This window comes from Drosophila guanche, unplaced genomic scaffold, assembly GCF_900245975.1.
Source record: "Drosophila guanche unplaced genomic scaffold, DGUA_6, whole genome shotgun sequence".
NCBI lineage: Eukaryota > Metazoa > Arthropoda > Insecta > Diptera > Drosophilidae > Drosophila > Drosophila guanche.
The window spans coordinates 4,244,446-4,264,946 of NW_022995749.1; the positions used below are offsets into that span (position 1 = coordinate 4,244,446).

The window sequence follows — 20,501 nt, forward strand, 5'->3', positions numbered from 1 at the left end:
AATTAAAGTTTATTCATTGTGTCTAAATTATAACTGTAATTGGTTTCAAGTCAAAAATGTTTGAAGAGTCTCAAATGATAATCCTGGATTATTTAAAGATTTTTGATTCTGGACATTATATCCTTTAAAATTAAAGCATCGTTGAAATCCAGGGTCTAGCCTTAACAGGGATTGAATTTTTGGATTCGACAAGCCAAAAAATGATTCTCCCTGCGCGTTAAATGGTATTTTGACACTTTTATTAGAATACCTCTGAATGGTATTTAATAGTTCTGCATGACACATATTTGGGGTTTCTCCAAAAAATACACCATCCAAATCGTTATCAGGTATTATTTGAAATTGAGGTACTCCCGCGTTATTTAAAATTTTACAAGTAAATACACACTTTTTTGATGGATCTTTTGGATGGGCGTAAATTCGGGTTGCCACATAACCAACAGGATATATCCAACTCTCATTATGGAAATTTGAACTCCCCGATATATCGCCTAGTGAATGTAGTAATAAATTATTTAAGTGAAGTGGAAAAGATTTTTTGATTTTTGATGTAGAACCATTTTGAGAATCCTCTTCAATTTCACTGGGATATAAAATGCTTTGTTTATTCTTGCTCAAAGCTCGTATGAAATTCTCATTAGATTCGGGTTTTCCATTTATAACGCAGTTGCGTACTATATTGGCCTTTTCTAAACCTTCGTAAAACATTAGTCGCTTAATTAGATAAATCCTTTGTGATCGTGTAGCAGCTAGTTCAGACTGAAGATGGCAGATTTCATCAGTAAGGCAGGAGTTTTCCTAAAAATAAACGTAAAATGTAGTAAATTTTGGAAAGAAGTTATGAAGATTTTAGACAAGTGCATACTTATACAATTCTAAATACATATTTGTGTAGACCTGTTTCAAACTCCAACGACTTGATTTCTTTCTTGAATTGTTCTTGATGTCAAGTAACAAACCGATTCTCGAGTAGCTAATTTCCTAATTTCCCAACTGCATAAAAGCTGCAGAAATTAAAAGAAAGTGTGGCCTGGTCTGAGACCTCGACACTTTAGATGCAGGGGTCCCTGTGTTGAGCCCTGGACTGGATTAGCATATTCTGTCCATCAACTCACTGAAATTAGGCCGGAGCTCTGGAGCTCCCTAGTAATCAGCTCCATCCCTCTTTTCCACTCTTTTCCACCCAGTCAAAAAACAAAAATTTCTTCTTAGTTGCCTATCAAAATGCTAGAGGGTTGCGTTTTAAGCTCATTGAAAGCTTCGTTTATCCTCCCAAACCAAAAATAAACTTGATTCAGTGTGATATAAAAGTAGTCTGGATGCAAAATGAATTTGCTCTAGCTCTGCTAGTCACTGAGAAACAGGAGTCAAACAAGACGGGCGGACAGACGAGCAGACATACAGCTATATCGACTCGGGTTTGAAGCACTTGGAGCACAAATCTAACATGCCCCTTTAACTTAATCCCTTATCCAATAAAATAGGGCGCAAGGAACTTATAACAGCGATCATCAAAGTCGGTTTAACTGGGGCGATCTATGCTATTTTCGCGTCTCTTTCCGATATGGCATATGTTTCCCCTAAATACTGAAGGTGAAGCCTACTTTAAATGTATTTACATACATATGTTACTATAGTGTAAATATGTATATCGGCATATCGCAGAACGTACTTTATGTACATACATTAATTAGTATGTAAGCATCTTTAGATGTGATGTGGTGTTCATTGCATAGAAATCGTCTATACTTTTACTGAATAACTCTAAAACTAAAACAAACAAAATCGTTTAACTAACAAGTTCCGATCAGCAGATTTGCTCTTTAAGGTTTTACGAAAACACACAGATTTTTGTCTTACCAGTATATACAATTTAATACACCGTTTTAATCTGTCGTATTTGCGCTTATAATTAAAATGCATGATTGCTTTAAAAGGTGAAACAGAGATTTTAACAAAACAAATCTTGAATGTATTGTGAAACTATCGAATCACTATCGATGATTTCCTTTCTTTGATGACCATCGAAGTTTTTTTCCGATGTTTCAAATAAGCTTATATTATCACTTACATAAGTTACTTATCGATAGTTGCGCTAACACAATAGCTCAGAATCGGCGTTCACACTTGTACAAAGTTGAGTTATTAGACGCTAGCCTCACGTGGAAGAGGGGAATATTGTATTTTTAATTTTGTGGGCTGATGTGGGCGGGTCCAGGCACTAACCAAATATATACTATTTGGTTAGTGGTCCAGGGTATAAAAGTTTTTATGCGTTCCAGCGCGTCTCAAAACGTTCCTCCTCGTTTTTGGTCTTACTTATATCTGCCATATTCCCTATTGATATGAAAACAATTTTGCTAGCAACATATCATATATTCTTCTAGCGGCAGAGTGTGGCCAGAAGTTTGCTGTGAATGCCGTCCGGCTTTCTTTTGTTTACTTTGTGAAAAATTTAGAAAAGTTTATACATGTGAATTATAAAAGGAAGCAAGCATGAATTTACTATCTAGTGGGATGTTGTAATCGTTAAATCCTATAGCCCCTTGTTAGGATTGGCTCTATTGTCTTCCATTTTAGAATGTTAGGTAGATGGCCCTTGCTATACAAATATCCCCATTGGCTTGGTGAATGGGGATTGTAGTGGCTGATTTTGGCCAGATTGTCTACCATACAGGTGAAAATTTATCAGACATCTCATGGAGACTGAATATTATTCCGTGTTCGAGGGATTTTGCTTCTAAAAGTTTTCGCTCGTCTTCATATCATTCTTAAGCCTAGAAGTCAGGTAAAGGATACCAGTTAGACATTATATACTGCCTTTGTAAGATTAATAGATATATTATTTCACCTTGCTTGAGTACTAGAAATTGTTCAATTTTCTTGAAAATTACCTGTTGAACAGTCGGGCTTGCAAAACAAAGGCCAACAGCAATCATTTTTTGAAACAACAGAAATACATATACATTTTCGAGCTCAAGAACTTCACAGCAAATGATTAAGAAACCTAATTTCTCAATAATCTGCTTGATATCTACAATTTGTTGTTTTCCCGGTATAGCATAAGTACACAAATAAAATGAAAAAATATTCAATATGTACCATTTTTCACTGTTTCAAATCGACTCTAAATTTTGCATAGAAACCATTCTGTCAAGTATCAGTTTGTGACAACCTTCGATTAGCCGCCTACATCGTTAGTAGACATATCGATACAAATTACTACATCAGGCCAGTCGCTTGGGAAAAATCTGCCAACTTTTGTGAAATGAAAATTAAGAACATACATATTTCTTATTAATATTAAACAAATTAAAATGGTTTCCATGCAATTCGTTTTGCAACCTCTTCCTGGTAATGATGATCAATTTATTGAAAGGTAAATATAATAGTGTATCTGCGCTCATACGCACATGTGAACATAAAATTACTCGTGAAAATATATATGCACATATGCACATGCATACAAATGTGCTTATATATGTTTCACGGCTAGTAACATATTTTTTTTTTGCTAAATACGAAACATTAAATATATACAATATTGATAATGATGGTATTAATATCTAAGGCAGTTAAGGCAGATACAAATGTGTACTTCATCTGGCTGTACATATGAATGTGTGTACAAATATTTGCCAGAATGTGCACAGAAGAGTAGGAAGAAATTAAAGTTAACCTGTTCCCATGAATTCGTATAGAACTCATCATTGCGGCAGTAATTTTTATTCTAATTTGTACTTTTATTATATTCGCGAAATACTTTTGTAAAATACTAGAGAAATTCGTACATACTGGTAAACTATCTTGCGATCGTAAATACATATGTACGCACATGCATATGTACGTGCTTAGGCGCATACCCATGTATCTACATGCAAGTACATACAATTTTCCAAAATGTTAGAAATATTATTTGTCAGTTCAGATTTGAAAAACCAATTACTGGTATGTAAATATGATCACATTCAGAGTGCATATCTATTTATTGCAAGCCAATCAAATTTGATGTAATTCTATGTATATACGGCTGCTTACATACATATCTGTAAAAGCCAAAGGGCAAAAAGTAATACTAACGATATCCTAATACTAATGATAATAGTTAGCTAATTGCTAAGTCGGCAGTCAACACATGTTGAAGACCCTGAGTAAATTCGCTATTTTCCAGGGATGGATAAATATGAGGGTCTATAGGACCTCATCTATATCAAGATATTTCCTGTATGAGTTACAGACCACGCCAGTGCGCCGATCTGCGTCCATCAGTCATGGCATAATGAACAAAAATGAGCATGTTCTAACATGTTCACTATATTTTTGTTCAGCTGTTCACTCAAGTGCTCACTTTTTCACTTAGTTTTTTCCAGATAATTTTAAAATTGTTCAGGCATTATTTTTCACAGTCTTATTTGTGCTACATTAAATATTCACACAAATATATTTTTGGCAATATCTCCATTATCGAACATCAGATAAAAATATATAAAAGCAATAAAACAATGTTGCCACCAAGCTGAAGGTTGTTCCATGATAATGCCACAATAGCTAACCCTTTAAAATGTGAGCAAAAAGCTGGAGCACAACAAACGATCAACAATGCGGTTCTTCTAAATTCTAAATACATTTATTTATTAAACTTTTTTACTTTCTTATAGAGTACGGGAAGTTTCGGAAAAAGTAAATCGATTTGGGTATGGCACTCATCGTATATTTGAGCAATTAAAAATTCCAGTAAGAGAAGTCGTGATTGGACCCACCCATATTGGGGTGCTTCTTGAGGATGGAAAGGCTTTTCGAGTATCATTTTCCATCAACTCTGAGAAGCTTGATTTGACAAAATCTGATACGAAATGGTATGTTAAGAATTCAAACTGGTTTGATTTTATGTTTAATCGCTGTTTCTTTATAAGTCCCACAACTGGTAGCGGTGGAACCACCAATACTTCAAAGGCTCCTTCATCATCGCGTCCCATGGCCCGTTCCAGGGCACGCCTTTTGCGTGCAACTGGACGGTCAAGCTCAAGTGGCCAAGGATCTGGATCCAGAAGTACAGGTGTAATTATTGGAGGCAGCACATCTAATCGTCCTCTGGTAACTGTTCCAGCTACCTATGTCCCAGAGGAACTAATTTCACAAGCAGAAGTAGTTCTACAAGGCAAGAGCAGGAATCTCATAATAAGAGAATTGCAGGTAAGAGTTTAATTTGTACAACCTAATTCAAAAACTAAAAGAAATTCTTTAACAGCGCACAAATTTAGATGTGAACTTAGCTGTGAACAATTTACTTTCGCGCGACGATGAAGAAGCTGAAGATACAGAGGAAGGTGCGGACAATTATGTGCCCGAAGACCTTATATCACTGTTGGACAATGGTTTTAGTGCAGATAATAACAGCGTTATTATCGATCCTTCAGATGGACTCTTTTCAGAAGAAATATTCAGCAACTATTCAAGCATTCGAAAGTAAGTTGAAATTAAATTATTTATAAATGAAGACTGTTAGACATTCTATAAATGAAAAGTCGGACATATCGTTTGTAAATTAGTTACATACATCTTTAGTATGTATACAGCTAAGAAAAAGCTCAGAGATAATCCTGTAGGTGTGATAGACCCCTCGACTATTCATAAATCGATTCAATGGTAGCTCTAAATTGTGTTCCGATCGAGATGGTTCTGATAAATGATCTGCCTATTCTTTTAAGAATATAAAATATACTGTACTAACAAACATATTTTTATTTTAATTTTAGTTTATTGTTCGACCGTATACGTAGTGAACGCAGTAATTCCAACACAAACAATGCAGAGAATAATCAATCCAACCGTTCAACGACATCAGGAAGTTCCATATCTGGGAACAGTGGACTCTCAGCTCAAATATCTGTTAATGCTGATCGTGAAGCCTTCAGTCGTTGGCGCGATCGTCAGTATTACGGACCGCGTCGCTGGATAAGTAAAGACGATTATACATGGGAAAAGGATGCAGGTAATTTTAAGAAGATATACTTTCGTATCATTCTTTATTTTTAAATCTAAACCCTTTTTTCTTAGATTCTAAAAAGAAAGAACCTTCATCAATGTTGTCTCCAATATGGATATCCGAGGAATTGCAACCATGGCCTGATAAAAATTCGATTCGATTTAAAACAATCGGAGCTTTATTCACGGAATTCATAGCACTATCTGAAAATGGAGATCTATACCAATGGCGTTGGTCCGACCCGGAGCCTTATAAGTCAGATGTAAGTTAATGAAATCTAGACATACCTATTATTACTGCCATAAAATATGGATTAAAGCTACAGCTGTGTTCATAAAAGTAGTAATGCCGCACCTCACCACTATCAACACTTTTTTTGAGAGAATTCCAGCCTTTCAAATTAAGCAAGTGAATATACAATAAATTGTATGGGTTACTCAAATCATACATTAGCTCAGCAAACTGACTAAAATGATATAAAAGTAGATGCGCGATATTGACCGCGGCTCACAAAGTTCGCGCTCGTTTTCTTTTTTTTTAGTCTATAGTCGACTGCAATCTTTCCTAATATCACATCAGTTATTTTTCTATCCAATTCCTTGGTTTTCGAAGAACTTACTTTGACCAGCAGAAAAAAAAATCGTTAATATCATAAATCGTGCTTAAAAAAAAAAGTTCTTTACCAATTCATATATGTTTTTCCCCTAATTAAAATAAGGTACAGCTCATTATGTTTAATATGTTTCCACAGCCTGATTTTTAGGTTAATAAAAAATACCTTTATTTTCAGGTGGACAATATTTATCATCCAAAAACCTTGACACTGAACATTAACGAAAGGGTCGTGAATATTTCAGCGAATTTTATACGATGTTCGGTGGTGACTGAGTCAAGTCGAGTTGCCACCTGGATGGACGAACAACTGGGATATTTAGGAGCCAAGCTGGAGCATACTTGTTGTACTTTCAATGAGTTTATCTCAGATCAAATTACAAACATTTATGTTTGTTCATTGTATACAGTAGTGAGAACAGAAAGCAACAACATTTATTGGTGGGGCGTTCTTCCCTTCGATCAGCGCCGATATCTGTGGGACAAATTTCGAACAAAAACAAAGAAACCGTTTAAGGTTGTTGCAGCGGATATTAATGTAGGGGCGCAGGTCATAATGAAAAAATGTCCTATATATCAATCTGGATCGATTGGCTTTACATGTTCCAACGGTGTACCCAAAGTTGGACAACTTTTAAACTCTGTTTGGAATTTTACTGACGTGTGTCGCATGAAAATTATAAACATTAGCACACAATTGGCCACAGATAAATGTCAGGCAACTGGAAGTAACCAAAATGCCCAAGGAACATCAACAGATAAGGATGTTATGAAGACAACTGTCATGCAAAGCACAAGCAATAGTAAAAATAGTCAAATCAGTTCATCAAGCAAGGAATCAACTGATAGGATCGACATGCCTCCACCACCATCACCGGCATCTAGCACTTGCAGTGATACTGGAAGTGTTACATCACACAAACGCACCAAGAGAATGACTGCAAAAGAGGACTCTCACAGCAATCAAGAGAGCAGAAAAGACGAAGAGCTGTGGCAGCTGAAAGACGTTGTTTTCGTGGAAGATAAGGTCGGCCCGATCGGAAAAGTTCTTAAAGTCGATGGCGACTTTGTAGCCGTTCGGTTTCCAGCATTGAATACAGCCTCTAATGCAGCATCAACATCCAAAGACGAATGCAAAGACGACGACTGGCAACAATGCCGTCTTCTTCGGCGTGAAGATGTTCAAGTTTTTCGAACAGTAATGTCAACGCGGGGACCAGACTGGCTGCAAAAGCAGCCCAAAAAAATGAATGTTGGTGCTGATACAGCTGGCGTTCAGTTGCTTACAATAGCTGTTGATATGCGAGGTATTCACGTAATCAAGAAAGTACTCGGCAAAATACATTACAGTTTGTACAACTTGTACAACAGCAAGCAAGAGCAAAACTGCCAATTTCCTACAGACTGCGCTTCATTTATTGGCGTCTCTCCTGCGAATATACTAATGACTTGCAATAACGATTGTAGTGGAAATAACAGTACTATTGTGCTCAGGGATGGCAATGGTGCCCTGTATCCGTTAGCAAAGGACTGTCTTGGCTCAATAAAAGATCCCCAGTGGTTTGATTTACCTCCAGTAAAATCAATTACCATGGCGACGATACCACTACCCGCAATGGTTTCTGGGTTAAACCTCAAGTCGAAGGTGTGCATGACGGCTTTGCTTTTTGACACACAAAAACTCATGCCGCATATACTACGATGTGATATAAAGAATTGTTTCGCTGCTCTAACACGACTCGAGAAGGAAGACCACACTGATACTGCTTTAGTTGTCGAAGAGCGTTGCGATGGGGCTCGTAACATATTCCACGCATGCGTTATTATGTGTGCCCCAACCTCCAACAAGGATTTGCATTCAGATACCCCTAGTAGTAGCTCTGATAAAAAAACACCTTCGGCTGGGCTCTCGGTAACTCGTTCTATTCCATCCGCGAACGTGCCAGCATATGTCAGCGGTAACGCTTTTGGAGCGAATGCGACTGCCAGTGACGGCGCAAGTTTCGCTACGATGACATCTGGAATAAGCGCATCTGCTCCCAGAGATAATCGTATTAATTTACGTGATATGATGCATCGCCTTGGAAGCACTGATCAACCTGAGCCAACCAGTCATCCAACGGCCGGCGGCAACGAGGACCATGCCTATATTCCATGGCCAACAGACGCGTCCTCAGCGAGCAATCTAAGCGGGGTCCCATCGCAAAATATCGCTGACGGCATTGAAGACATTTCCAAAGTCCAAACTCCGTCCTCTACACAGAGTTCAATTTTATCAAGCATTAAACTAGGGTCTCCAAACTACACATTTGATCTATCGCAACGCCGTGAGCATGCTCTGTTGATTCTGCAACAAATGTGCGCCAGTCCTGCATTGCGGCCTTACCTCTACCAGATGCTAAGTACCAAAGATGCGCAGGGTCAAACTGCTTTTATGTTATCCGTTTCATGTCGTGCCTATGAAGCAGGAATTATCATTTTGAACACAATACTCATGCTTGCTGAACAAGATGCTCACTCAAAGGAATCTATGATCTTTCCCAACGGTTCTCCAGCGGACCAATCACCATTACATGTTATATGTTACAATGATACATGCTCATTCACTTGGACTGGAGCTGATCATATAAACCAAAACATTTTCGAATGTAAAACATGTGGTCTGACTGGATCATTATGCTGCTGTACAGAGTGCGCTCGAGTATGCCACAAAGGCCATGATTGTAAACTAAAACGAACAGCACCGACAGCCTATTGTGATTGCTGGGAAAAATGCAAGTGCAAGGCACTCATCGCTGGCAATCTCACAAAGAGATTTGCTCTGCTTTGCAAACTAGTATCTTGTACCGATTTGGTCACGAAATTCAACTCTAAAGGAGAATCTATTCTACTCTTTCTGATACAGACTGTGGGTAGACAGATAGTGGAGCAGAGACAATACCGTTTTAATGTAAGGGTTCGTAATGTGGGAAATACTGCGGGGAGCACGAATGGAAACAACACAGTTATATCGAATCGAAAGTCTTCCTCACTAGACGTAGATAGTGAAATGCCAGACCATGACCTCGAACCACCGAAATTTGCAAGAAAAGCCCTTGAACGGCTTTTAATTGACTGGAATGCAGTACGCTGCATGGTAATGAGTGGAGCTGAAAAAGCTGACGTAAATTTGCATAATTCTGCTTCGGAAAGCCCTAGTCCGGACAGTTTCAACACGTTTATGCAGACCCAGCATGGTTCTACACTTCTGGACAAGTTTACTCACAGTTTAATTGTAAAATGTACTGGCGATCATCTTGACACTCTGCTGCTGACATTGGTACGCGAGCTACAAAACTTTGGTGTTACCAATCGCTGCAAGGAGGCTGAGGAGGTTTCACGACGCTTCGTTCGCTCCGTTGCTCGTGTGTTCGTAATTTTTAATCTAGAAAAACAACCGAATCCAGAAAAAAGAAAGCCACACACTGCATGCAACAAATATGTTCAAAGCTGTGTAAAAGTGTTTCAGACGCTACACAGAATATCTATTGAAGAACTATGTGAGGTTTCTGAAGCTCTTATTGCTCCAGTACGCCTTGGTGTTGTGAGACCTACAGCCCCTTTTACAATGTCATCATCAAATCTTGATGTAAGTATATCACACATTTTCACTCAACGCTGCGCATCGCTAATAAAACATATTTTACAGAACTCGGATGATTTGTTCAGCGTAGACCCGTTAGCTCCGTCGAATGTGGAGCCCCTTTCCGAGCAAATATTGGGACACGATGCTGCAAACGATCAAAGTGCTAGCTTTAATATCCAGCAAAACTACGATGTTGTCGCAATGGAAAGTGAGTTTATTCATTTATTTATTATTATTTCAAATAATTTCAACGTTAATAAAAATTAATGTAGCGATTCGCGATGCTTCAGAATCGGAAGAAACTATAAATCGGGAAGCAAATTCTCATGCTCAAGACGATGATTTAATGGAAAATCAACGAAATGAAGATGGTCTCCAAGATGATGAAAGTGATAATGATTTTACCTTTAATGATGCTGAGACAGAATCAGACTCCGACGACAACCAAAGCAATCAGGAGGTACAGAGAAACGTCCCAACCGGTGCAGCCGCTGGATCCGAAACAGGTAATTGGCTTTACCCTAAAAGTTTCTTAAAAGAAAAAGTGTAAAAGTACAATTAAATTGTTTATACCCGGTACTCGAAGAGAAAATAGGATACATTGTATTTGTGCTCGAAAGTGGATGCATTCTTTGAATACCCGGTATAATTGTAGACTCATTTGGAATTTATTTATGTAGATATTTAATATTTAATTTCGACCTAAACAGATATTGGTGTACTATTTTTGGAGGACGAATCTGGAGACTCGTCTGCACAAGAGGAAGATGGTTCAGAAGATGGTGAATCTGATGATCATTCCGATGAATTTAATTTTAACGATCAACAACTTGAGCGCCGTAGCACCAATTCAAATGCACGCAATGATCTTGCTCCCCAGACTATGCAATGGGCAATCCGAAGCCGTGACACTGCCCGGTCGTCCGTACGCGTACCAACCAGCTCCAATTTAGTTTTCATTGACCCGATGGCTTTAAGACGCTCTACAGTACCAGCTACGACCGCGGTTACGACACCATCCGCAGAGTCTCATACCATGGCGACAACTGCTAGCAATTTAGCACGAGCATTTGGAATTACAATAAGACAGATTTCTGAACTTATAAGTATTTTATCTTACAATATGGTAAATAATATAGAAACAGCATTGAAAATTCAATGCGAGGAAGCAGTTGCGGTCCAGGCAAGTTTAATATATACATAGATATAACAAAATTACATTTAATCTTAAACTTAATTTACAATTTTCATTCAAAAAGGCATTTGTTGAAAAGCGATTAAAGTCTACATGGGACTGGATGTTTACAGTGATGGACGGAACGGAGGCACAGCTAAAGTTTGGTGCTTATTTGACCAACTACACTGATCCCAATCATCCTCTGCATCCGCTTAACCTTAGTGGACAATCGACAAATAATCAAACACCTGCTCCTGCCACTTCTACATCCATCGGTGTTAATGTGCTGGGTATAGTATTATTTTTTAAAATAAAACATTAACTTGACAATTTAATGAACTGAAATTTCCCAAAGGATCTAACTCGCGTCGAGACTTCTTTACATATTGCCTGTCACTGATGCGTGCACACACCTCCGAGCATAGAGATGCCCTTCCAGTATTGGATATAACTGCTCTTCGACATATTGCATACGTGCTCGACGCGTTTGTTTACTACATGCGTAATGATACAGGATTTTATGATAAGCAGGAAAATATCTCTGGACGTATAAACAATTTGTCACCAATGTCGGAAAATTATGACACGGACGATGAATTAACGAACTTAGAAGACTTTAGTAGTGACGCACAGCCGTCTACAAGCACACTGTCGTCAAGTAATCTCGGCACACGCAAAAATGCCTTTTTCACTAGATCTGAGTCTACCCTGAGCTTAGGCTGCTCGGCACCAGATGGCTTTGAATTACCACTTGATATGGCAATGCCCCTAGCCGATAAACCTCATTTGCTGCAGCCTAATTCAAAAAGACAGGAGCTTTTCGCCAATCTACCGCTGCTTGCAGTTACAAGTGCTAATGCTACTATCGATGACCCTCCTACCAGGCTCGGATTTTCTAATTCCTTAAAAACGGATGGGACTAATTTAGATACCATCCCATCCCAACAATCTGTGGAAATAACTAAAAACCCAGTGACTGGCATCTCAGGTGATGAAAATATGACATATAAGGCTGATGAAACTGCAGAAACCAACATTTACTTGCAATTAAAGAAAAAGCAATGTTCCGAAGATTCAAAATCCCGTAAGGACGTTGATGGTACGTTAAATTATTTTTTTTTTTCATCCGTTGTTGTCGTCAAAAATAAAAATTAATATATTTCTCTCTTTAGGAAATCAAAGCTGCCAATTCGATAGGGTGGTATCCATGGATACAGATGAGTTGGAAAATCTAAGCAGTGGTCCAAGCACATCAAAAACGACAGATGCGTTGATGGCTACAAGACCAGAAGTAATAATAGCCCCAAACAAAGCATCATTAACGTCGTCAGCCGATCACTGTAGCGTTATAGTACTCGCCGGAGGTTCTTGTTTAAAAACGGTTGACTCAGAGCCTAACAGTTCAAGTTCAAGTTCCATTTTATTGACTTCGGAAAAAACCAAATGTGATACACATCAGCAAAAAACACCACCGCTTACGTTGGTGTTTCCCATTCGAGGTTCTTTGTTTTACAAAAATGCATTTTCGGAACTGCCGTCTTGGAACTTTTTGTTGAGCCGCTGGAAGCTAACACTTGAAATCTTTGGCCGTGTATTCATGGATGATGTTGGAATGGAGCATGGGTCTGTATTGCCAGAATTGAGAGGTTTTCCTGTTAAGGAGATGCGGTTCCGCCGACACATGGAAAAACTGCGAAATGGTCAACAGCGTGACCTAGTGTTTTGTAAACTCGAACGAAACCGAGATACCTTAATTGTTCAAACTTTTAAAGAACTCAATACCCAATTTGGGAATCAGAACCGGCGATCTCAGCCTCCCATTGCATTCAATAGAGTAAAAGTAACATTTAAAGATGAACCTGGTGAGGGATCTGGGGTAGCTCGCAGTTTCTATACTTCCATCGCTGAAGCATTGCTTGCCAATTCAAAAATGCCTAGTCTTGAATCTATACAAGTGGGGAGCTCGCATAGTAAATACGGAGTGCCATTTTCGAGTATACTGAGAAGTAGAACCGTCTCCGGATCCAGTCGCGATCAGCCCACATTACAAAGACGTGGTACAAGTAGCAAAATTCTATGGCGAACAGCTCGAGATCGAAAGGTTTTAAATGTAGATGCCAGACCGTACACCCCCTCAAACAGTACAGGTAAATAATACATGAGTAAAAAATTTGTATGACTATAACGTTAACTTGATTTATTATTTCTTAGATAATACCATGGCGGAGAGCGCCAATGAACATTTGTCGGTTCATTTGCAACAACTTGGAGAACGTTTATACCCTAAGGTAAGTTCTCTTTAAGTTAATTATATCATCGGAATAATTACAAATTTTGTACTTAACAGATCAATTCAATAAACTCAGCACATGCACCGAAGATAACAGGAATGCTCCTCGAGATACCAACCCCCCAACTTCTATCTGTACTTTCCTCAGATGATACACTGCGTCAAAAAGTTAATGAAGCCATAGAAATTATAACTTTTAAGCAAAAATCGGAAGCATGCTCTCAAAATAATCAGCAAAAAAAATCTGCATCAGTAGTGCTGGTCGAACCGGCAGATGACGACAATGATCCATTATTTTACTCTCCGGGTAAGCGAGGATTTTATACACCACGTCAGGGCTTCGCGACCTTTGAACGAATTAATGCATTTAGAAATATTGGAAGGTAAGACTTTTTCGTGGTGTTTAATTTACATTGTCATTTACAACCTTGCCTATTTCCCCCATATATTTTCAGACTAATTGGGCTTTGTCTGTTGCAAAATGAATTGCTTCCACTGTTCTTACAACGGCACGTGTTAAAGTATATACTTGGTCGTAAAATTAAGTTCCACGACTTGGCGTTTTTCGATCCAGCATTGTATGAATCTTTCCGGCAAATAATTCAAAATGCCCAAACAAAAGAGGGTGAAGAAACCATTCATCGAATGGAACTATGTTTTGTGTATGTACAAATTTGTTAACGGAATGTAAGCTTATACTACACAGAAATGTTATTTTAGAATTGATTTAATGAAGGAGGAAGGCTGTGGCAATACTGAGTTAATTCCTGGAGGTCGTGAAGTACCAGTAACTTCAAACAACATATTCGATTATATAAGACGTTATACCGAATATAGACTGATTAAATCACAGGAAAAGGCACTTGAGGTGATTATTAATGACTATTAATGTTACCAGAACGATATATTTAATCATTTTCTTTTAGGCATTAAAAGACGGGGTTTTTGACGTTCTGCCTGACAACAGTATGAACAGTTTAACCGCAGAAGATTTGCGTTTGCTCTTAAATGGGGTCGGGGATATAAACGTTTCAACATTGATTTCATACACTACGTTCAACGATGAGTCTAGCGAAGGCCCAGACAAACTTCTAAAGTTTAAAAGATGGTTTTGGAGCATTGTTGAAAAAATGAACATATTGGAACGCCAAGATTTGGTAAGTGTTTTTATACCCGGTACTCGAAGAGTAAATAGGGTATATTGTATTTGTGCACAAAGTATGTAACACACAGAAGGAAACGTTTCCGACCCCATAAAGTATATCACTTGATCAGCATCAATAGCCGAGTCGATTGAGCCATGTCTGTCTGTCCTTCCGTCCGTCCGTCTTATTGAGCGCCTGGATCTCAGAGACCATAAAAACTGCTCACACTGTTACAAGTGTATTTCACAAATGAGCCCCGCAAAAGAGCGAAAACCTCCCAAATCTACAATTTTGAAAATAAAAGAAAACTAAAAACGCCATTCCGTAGGGAGAAGGTACGTGTGAGACGCTTCTTACGCGTCACAACTTTTATACCCGGCACTCAGTACTACTCTGAACCTTAGCGGTTATTTGTCAAATTTTACATTTTTTCCTCATCGGTCATCTACATCTACAACACTTCTCACGCCAACACGTTTCATTAGTCACACACTGGAAAGTTAGGGCAGAGACGCGGCAGAGTCAGAGGCAGAGACGTGTCTGCGCGAAGCAGAGTGTGAACGAGAGAATGTGCAAAAAACAAATATAAGCTGCTGGACGGGGTGGGTTTTAGCCACTGCAACTTAATTTCTTCATTGTGGCCATAATAATGATCCAATCGGATCCCAATCGGCGATCCCTTCTCGTTGAATATATAAAATGTTTTAACTAATATTTATTTTTTATTTTTAGGTGTATTTCTGGACAGGCTCGCCAGCCTTACCTGCTTCGGAGGAGGGCTTTCAACCTTTGCCATCTGTTACTATAAGACCTGCGGATGACTCTCATCTTCCCACAGCAAATACGTGTATATCTCGACTGTATATCCCTTTGTACTCTAGTAAATCCATATTACGCACTAAAATGCTGATGGCCATCAAATCCAAAAATTTTGGATTTGTATAGGCCATAGAGCTTCTCTGTGTATAAGTTATACTTTTTTCCTTAATTCTATATAAGATATTGTTTTTGTGTTACAACAGCTTTCAGCACTTAACCATACCATTCCCATACTTTGATTATATGTAAATTGCATCAAGTTTGATCATTTTTCTTAAATAGATCATCTTTCCTTAAAATTATTGAAAGCGAGTGCCGAAATCATTACAGACTTGTTTAAAAAAACTGGTTAGTAAATATATGAAAAATCAAAACTGATAAAATGCAACCAAGAAAACAGGCAATTAGGTATTAGAAAACCTATGTTTTTAAATTTGAACTTTAAAATAAAGTATGTTTTCTTACGCAAATGTATTCTACTGATATGGGTTGGATGACTTTATTTAAGACCCCCATCCGTGGCAAAAGTCTAAGAATTTATTGAGCGCATTTGAAAGACCTTTCATAATCGAATACAGCCACACCACCTACAGTGTGGTGAGTCTTCTTGACAAAATCTCTGTCCACTGAGCAGCTGTGGTATAAAAATGAACAGAGCCGAACTTCCTGTTGACCCGGGATGAGACTGTGGGTCCACCGGCCGTTTGGCGAAGTGTCCCAGCGACTTTGTCAGATTGTGATGCTCTCCTCTCTAGCCTGCCTTTGCGCTGCCTACCTTTCAACGCCTCCATGGGTGGCTTCTGCAACGTTCTTCTCCTCGATTATTAAGAGATCTATTGAAAGTACTCCTGCGATCACACATACACCACGATAGCCCACTATCCACTGCAAATAATTCGAGCCCCGCAGACAGAACCCAGTCTGCTTTCAGTGGGATGGCAAACACAGACGGAGTACACGTTAGCTAGCTGAAAAAGTATGAAAAGTTTCAAAATTTCAAAATTTATAAAAAAAATGCTAGTGCCCCAAATCTTTCAGAAGTAGATTTGGTTCCTTGAGAAAAAAAGATTTATTTTGTTCAGTAGCGTTATCAATCGCTGAACAAGTCATGCTGAACGCGTCCAAAACAACAATAATAACATCAGAACTCTGTCACCAGGTGGAGCAAAAAAACTGAATTAAATATAAATGGAAGAAAGAGCATAAAATACCAGTGGTAAGATTAATAGATACATATATTTTGTATTGTTTAACAATTGTAAAATTAAGTTGAGTCACTCACAAAACCATTGTTAAATTATTCATTTCATTTTATCACATGGATGGTTCCCGTGTGCATCCGTGTTTCATATCCACGTGTTTTACCACTCTCCCGAGATGTGCTCAGTGGCTATATGAATTCAAATAAAGTTTGTTTAACAATCGCGTATTCAAAATATCGCATTTGCACATCGATAAGATATCGAAAGCCAAGGAAAATGTATCTTCATATTACTATTTGCTTTTCAAAATACATACATATTTTGGGAATATTTTGCAAAAATAGATTTTAAAAGGGTTATTGGGAAATTAAAACTATAGAATATGGAGGTGCATACCAAAGTGTTACTTGTAACAGCTAATGTTGGTAGTTTGTTCGAAGATGTAAGTAGAAGAAATTGGGAATATAATGTTTGTTTACATTTTAACAGAGTACATACATATTTGTTTTTATGTATATACGTTGGTATCAATGTATTCAACATTATTAAAATGTTTGTAAAATAATTAATTATCATGTACATACGAACGTAATTTCACTGATTTCATAATGATGCTGATGCAGCCAGAGGGACTTCTTCAGACATGGTTACACGAATTTCTTTCCAAGGTATCGGACACTCAACCACAATTTTTAGCTTTGCACCTTCAAGAAGTGGGAGGAAAAACTTACGAGAAATCAATGGAGCACGTGCAAGAATTTATCAGATGCTTGTGTGATGCCAGTGTAATGGCGGCTTATTTCTCCGTTCAAGCATATATGGACGAAGATTTTAAGTCAGCTGAACACTTTACGGTAAGTTAATGAGACTACGTTACGGCTGGTATACACTCAATTTGTTTATGGACACATATCCATACATACACATATGGTCGTATGTATTATTGGTTTATCTTATGTTTATTTTGGTTTTCGCATACATTTGTATATTGAATACATGCATGTTTCTAAACCTTCACTCAAGTGGTAAGTAACTTATCAAAGCCATATTTTGAAAAAAATCACTTAACAATATTAGTTTTTTAATTTCAAAGCTAAATATTTTCTAGTTCAGGCGCAATGATCAGATTTAGAATAGCAGAATAGTAAAATACAATTAGAATTAGAACTTATGAGAAAAATAGAAGAAAAACGCCTGCAAAATAAATATGAGACCTAGCCGACACTTGTTTTCCGTTTTTCGGATCAAACAAAGATATTTTCGTGAAATGCATTATGCATTTGAGAAAAATCTTAAAAGTTTTAATCGAGTGCTTGTGCATGGTGTAACAACATCCAAGAGCTTTACATTTTCTTGTGAGAGTTGGTTTTTTATATATTATCCCTATGCAAGACTAGTTCTTACTCTAATTAAGTCAGCTAGTTTTTACATAAAAGTTTATATTTGATCTCTTTTAGGCCCTTGGAAGTATCTACTTCGCTCACGAAGACATAGCGTCTTTGAAAATATGGAATTTTACAACTCATAGCTGGGAAGGCAAAACGCAAGAAGTTAAAGATAAAAACATATATTGCGGTAATATTGAATCGATTGCAACAAAGGAGAAGTCTAAATTCCCGCAGAACTATTTTCCGGAAGTAAGTAATTATATATTCTTTGCACATACAAATTCGTAGCTTACACTTTCCAATTCGGAGTCTCATAGATCTATTTCTCAATCTGAACAGGCTGGTCCATAATGAAAAAACCGTTAGTCATATTCCCTACAGTTCGTGAGCTACATGCATTCGCCCGCTTAAAACTTAGTACGGGGTATAAAACCTGGGACGCGTTTGAACGCGTCTCACAGCGTTTCTTCCCGGTTATTTCTTTTTTTGATTTTATCATTTATTGCATTTTATTATAAGTAGTTAGTACTGCAGAAGACCCAGGGTTCGGAGACTTGCCCCCTAGTAGTAAGTAGTAGTAAAATATAAAGTATCGACTACACAGCGTTCCTCCTCGTTTTTTTGCTTTTGATTTTATCATTTGTTTTATTTAATGTGAAGTAGCTTGTTCTACCTTAAAGAAGTGCCCCCTAGTAGTAAGTAGCAGAAAATCACAATGAATCATAGATAGTTATTTTTGTACTCTTTGAGCTTTATGTTCAAAACTAAAGCAACAGTGGATGCCAGCCATCCGTAGCAGATTAGCCTCTTGCTTCAAAATATTAAATGTTAATGTTAAATCTACTCTAGAATGTTTTTAATTCTTTTATTTGTCTACTAACCTAGTGTAAATGGTCTCGGAAAGGATTTATGCGAACACGTTGGGAAATTAATGGTACTGTGATCGATCTAGTCAATATCCATTTATTTCATGATGCATCCAATTTGGCTGCATGCGAAAATTTTCCATCAGTATATTGTAAAACAAGGAGAAGAGCATTAGTTCATACGATTGAAAGGTAATTTGATTGAAATTAAAAAAATGGAAATTAACTACATATATTTATAAACAGATTTCATTCGGACAAAGAGAATTGTTCAGTACCATACTTCCTATTTGGCGATTTCAATTTTAGATGCGATACCGAAGGCGTCGTAAAAGTAAGTTATCATTGTGAACTTGAACATTTTTATTTGTTTATCTTTCGGATCAGGAACTAACCAAAAACCTGAATGCCTATCGTTCGGAAAATAGTAAAAATGAAAACAATAAAGTTCATTATCGAAATTCCATTGGAGACACCGTACTTACTATAGGAAAGAAGGAATTTAGTCATGTCGACCATCAATTGAAGTTTAAGGAAGATTGGGTAACTATTTATAGCAGATCGTGTGGCTTTACTTAATTATTTGGTTCAATTAGCTCAAGAAATACGACAGAGAATTGGAGCTATTTAAGGATATTCTAGAGGAATATCCGATAAATTTTGTTCCGTCTTATCCTTTTGAAGAGGATCCACAAATGCCCACGGACTATATGTCAACTCGTTGTCCGGCGTGGTGTGATCGAATTTTAATGAGTCCCCAAGTTAAGGACATTATCCAGATTGATGATTCGAAATATGGCATGATTGGAGAATCTGCGTGCATGGGAGATCACAAGGTAAATTGAATAACCATTAAATGTAAAAAAACCAGCCTTTGCTCGCCAATTAGGTCGATTTAAAACAGTTTTTACAGAGTCTAAGACAGTCTTATTCTAATTTATTTTTGGGGCCCATATAACGGCCCCAAACTCATACAATCCGAAGCCCTTACATGCCTTGTTACTCTCCGTTTGGTTATGATACTAACCCAAACCATAAACGCACAAAAAACCCTTTTTTGTATGAAATTGTATATTGCGACAGCCGTGTTTAGCCGTGTTTCTTGCTGTATTCGCAAGTTTCTGTGCTCACAACCAAAAGATTTCTTGAAAGTTGAAGGATTGAAAGCTCTGAAAAATTATCTATGTGATGCGTAAATAAATGGATTTTCCAAATAACGCTGCAAAAATAAAATGCGTTTAAAAATGTATCACAAAAAGTCGGTTTGGTTCGATGATTAAAAGTGGTGCTGACTAGTGTAATCATCCTGGCCTATAACCTTTATGCCAAGTACAAAATAACAGTCGCACAGTGAAATAGATTATGCTAATTGAATTTGGTAAATATTGCAA

At 37.6% G+C, this 20,501-nt stretch overlaps 3 protein-coding genes across 7 annotated transcripts in view; 2 read left to right on the plus strand and 1 right to left on the minus strand.

Annotated features, from left to right (window-relative positions):
* Window positions 1-17,541, minus strand: LOC117585550 (transforming growth factor beta regulator 1). The gene is made up of 4 exons (XM_034275071.1): window positions 17,536-17,541; window positions 5,229-5,239; window positions 1,861-1,941; window positions 1-798 (listed from the first exon to the last, which is right to left on the minus strand). Exons 3-4 carry the CDS (start codon window positions 1,921-1,923, stop codon window positions 46-48), a joined length of 816 nt encoding a protein of 271 aa, XP_034130962.1. The 5' UTR covers window positions 1,924-1,941; window positions 5,229-5,239; window positions 17,536-17,541; the 3' UTR covers window positions 1-45.
* Window positions 3,227-16,128, plus strand: LOC117585544 (E3 ubiquitin-protein ligase hyd). Of its 3 annotated transcripts, none has more exons than XM_034275062.1 (19): window positions 3,227-3,379; window positions 4,659-4,856; window positions 4,914-5,193; window positions 5,249-5,466; window positions 5,757-5,992; window positions 6,058-6,248; window positions 6,777-10,226; window positions 10,287-10,431; window positions 10,496-10,729; window positions 10,934-11,406; window positions 11,483-11,690; window positions 11,756-12,499; window positions 12,570-13,547; window positions 13,612-13,688; window positions 13,748-14,073; window positions 14,146-14,352; window positions 14,411-14,558; window positions 14,617-14,847; window positions 15,568-16,128. In XM_034275062.1, exons 1-19 carry the CDS (start codon window positions 3,318-3,320, stop codon window positions 15,778-15,780), a joined length of 8,619 nt encoding a protein of 2,872 aa, XP_034130953.1. In that variant the 5' UTR covers window positions 3,227-3,317; the 3' UTR covers window positions 15,781-16,128. The 3 variants fall into 3 exon arrangements, with proteins under 3 accessions (XP_034130953.1, XP_034130952.1, XP_034130954.1); XM_034275063.1 differs by having other exon boundaries at window positions 3,228-3,379; window positions 12,573-13,547; XM_034275061.1 differs by having other exon boundaries at window positions 6,777-10,431; window positions 12,573-13,547.
* LOC117585546 (inositol polyphosphate-5-phosphatase A) overlaps window positions 17,140-20,501 on the plus strand; it is an 18,340-nt gene continuing 14,978 nt past the window's right edge. For 2 of the 3 annotated variants that reach the window (XM_034275066.1, XM_034275067.1), the window contains exons 1-7: window positions 17,142-17,298; window positions 17,480-17,710; window positions 18,314-18,493; window positions 19,130-19,302; window positions 19,357-19,444; window positions 19,498-19,653; window positions 19,707-19,946. In XM_034275066.1, the coding sequence (XP_034130957.1) occupies window positions 17,239-17,298; window positions 17,480-17,710; window positions 18,314-18,493; window positions 19,130-19,302; window positions 19,357-19,444; window positions 19,498-19,653; window positions 19,707-19,946 (1,128 nt within the window). In that variant the 5' untranslated portion in view covers window positions 17,142-17,238. Of the gene's footprint in view, window positions 17,299-17,479; window positions 17,711-18,313; window positions 18,494-19,129; window positions 19,303-19,356; window positions 19,445-19,497; window positions 19,654-19,706; window positions 19,947-20,501 lie in introns of all 3 variants that reach the window. The other variant, XM_034275065.1, reaches the window with a different exon arrangement.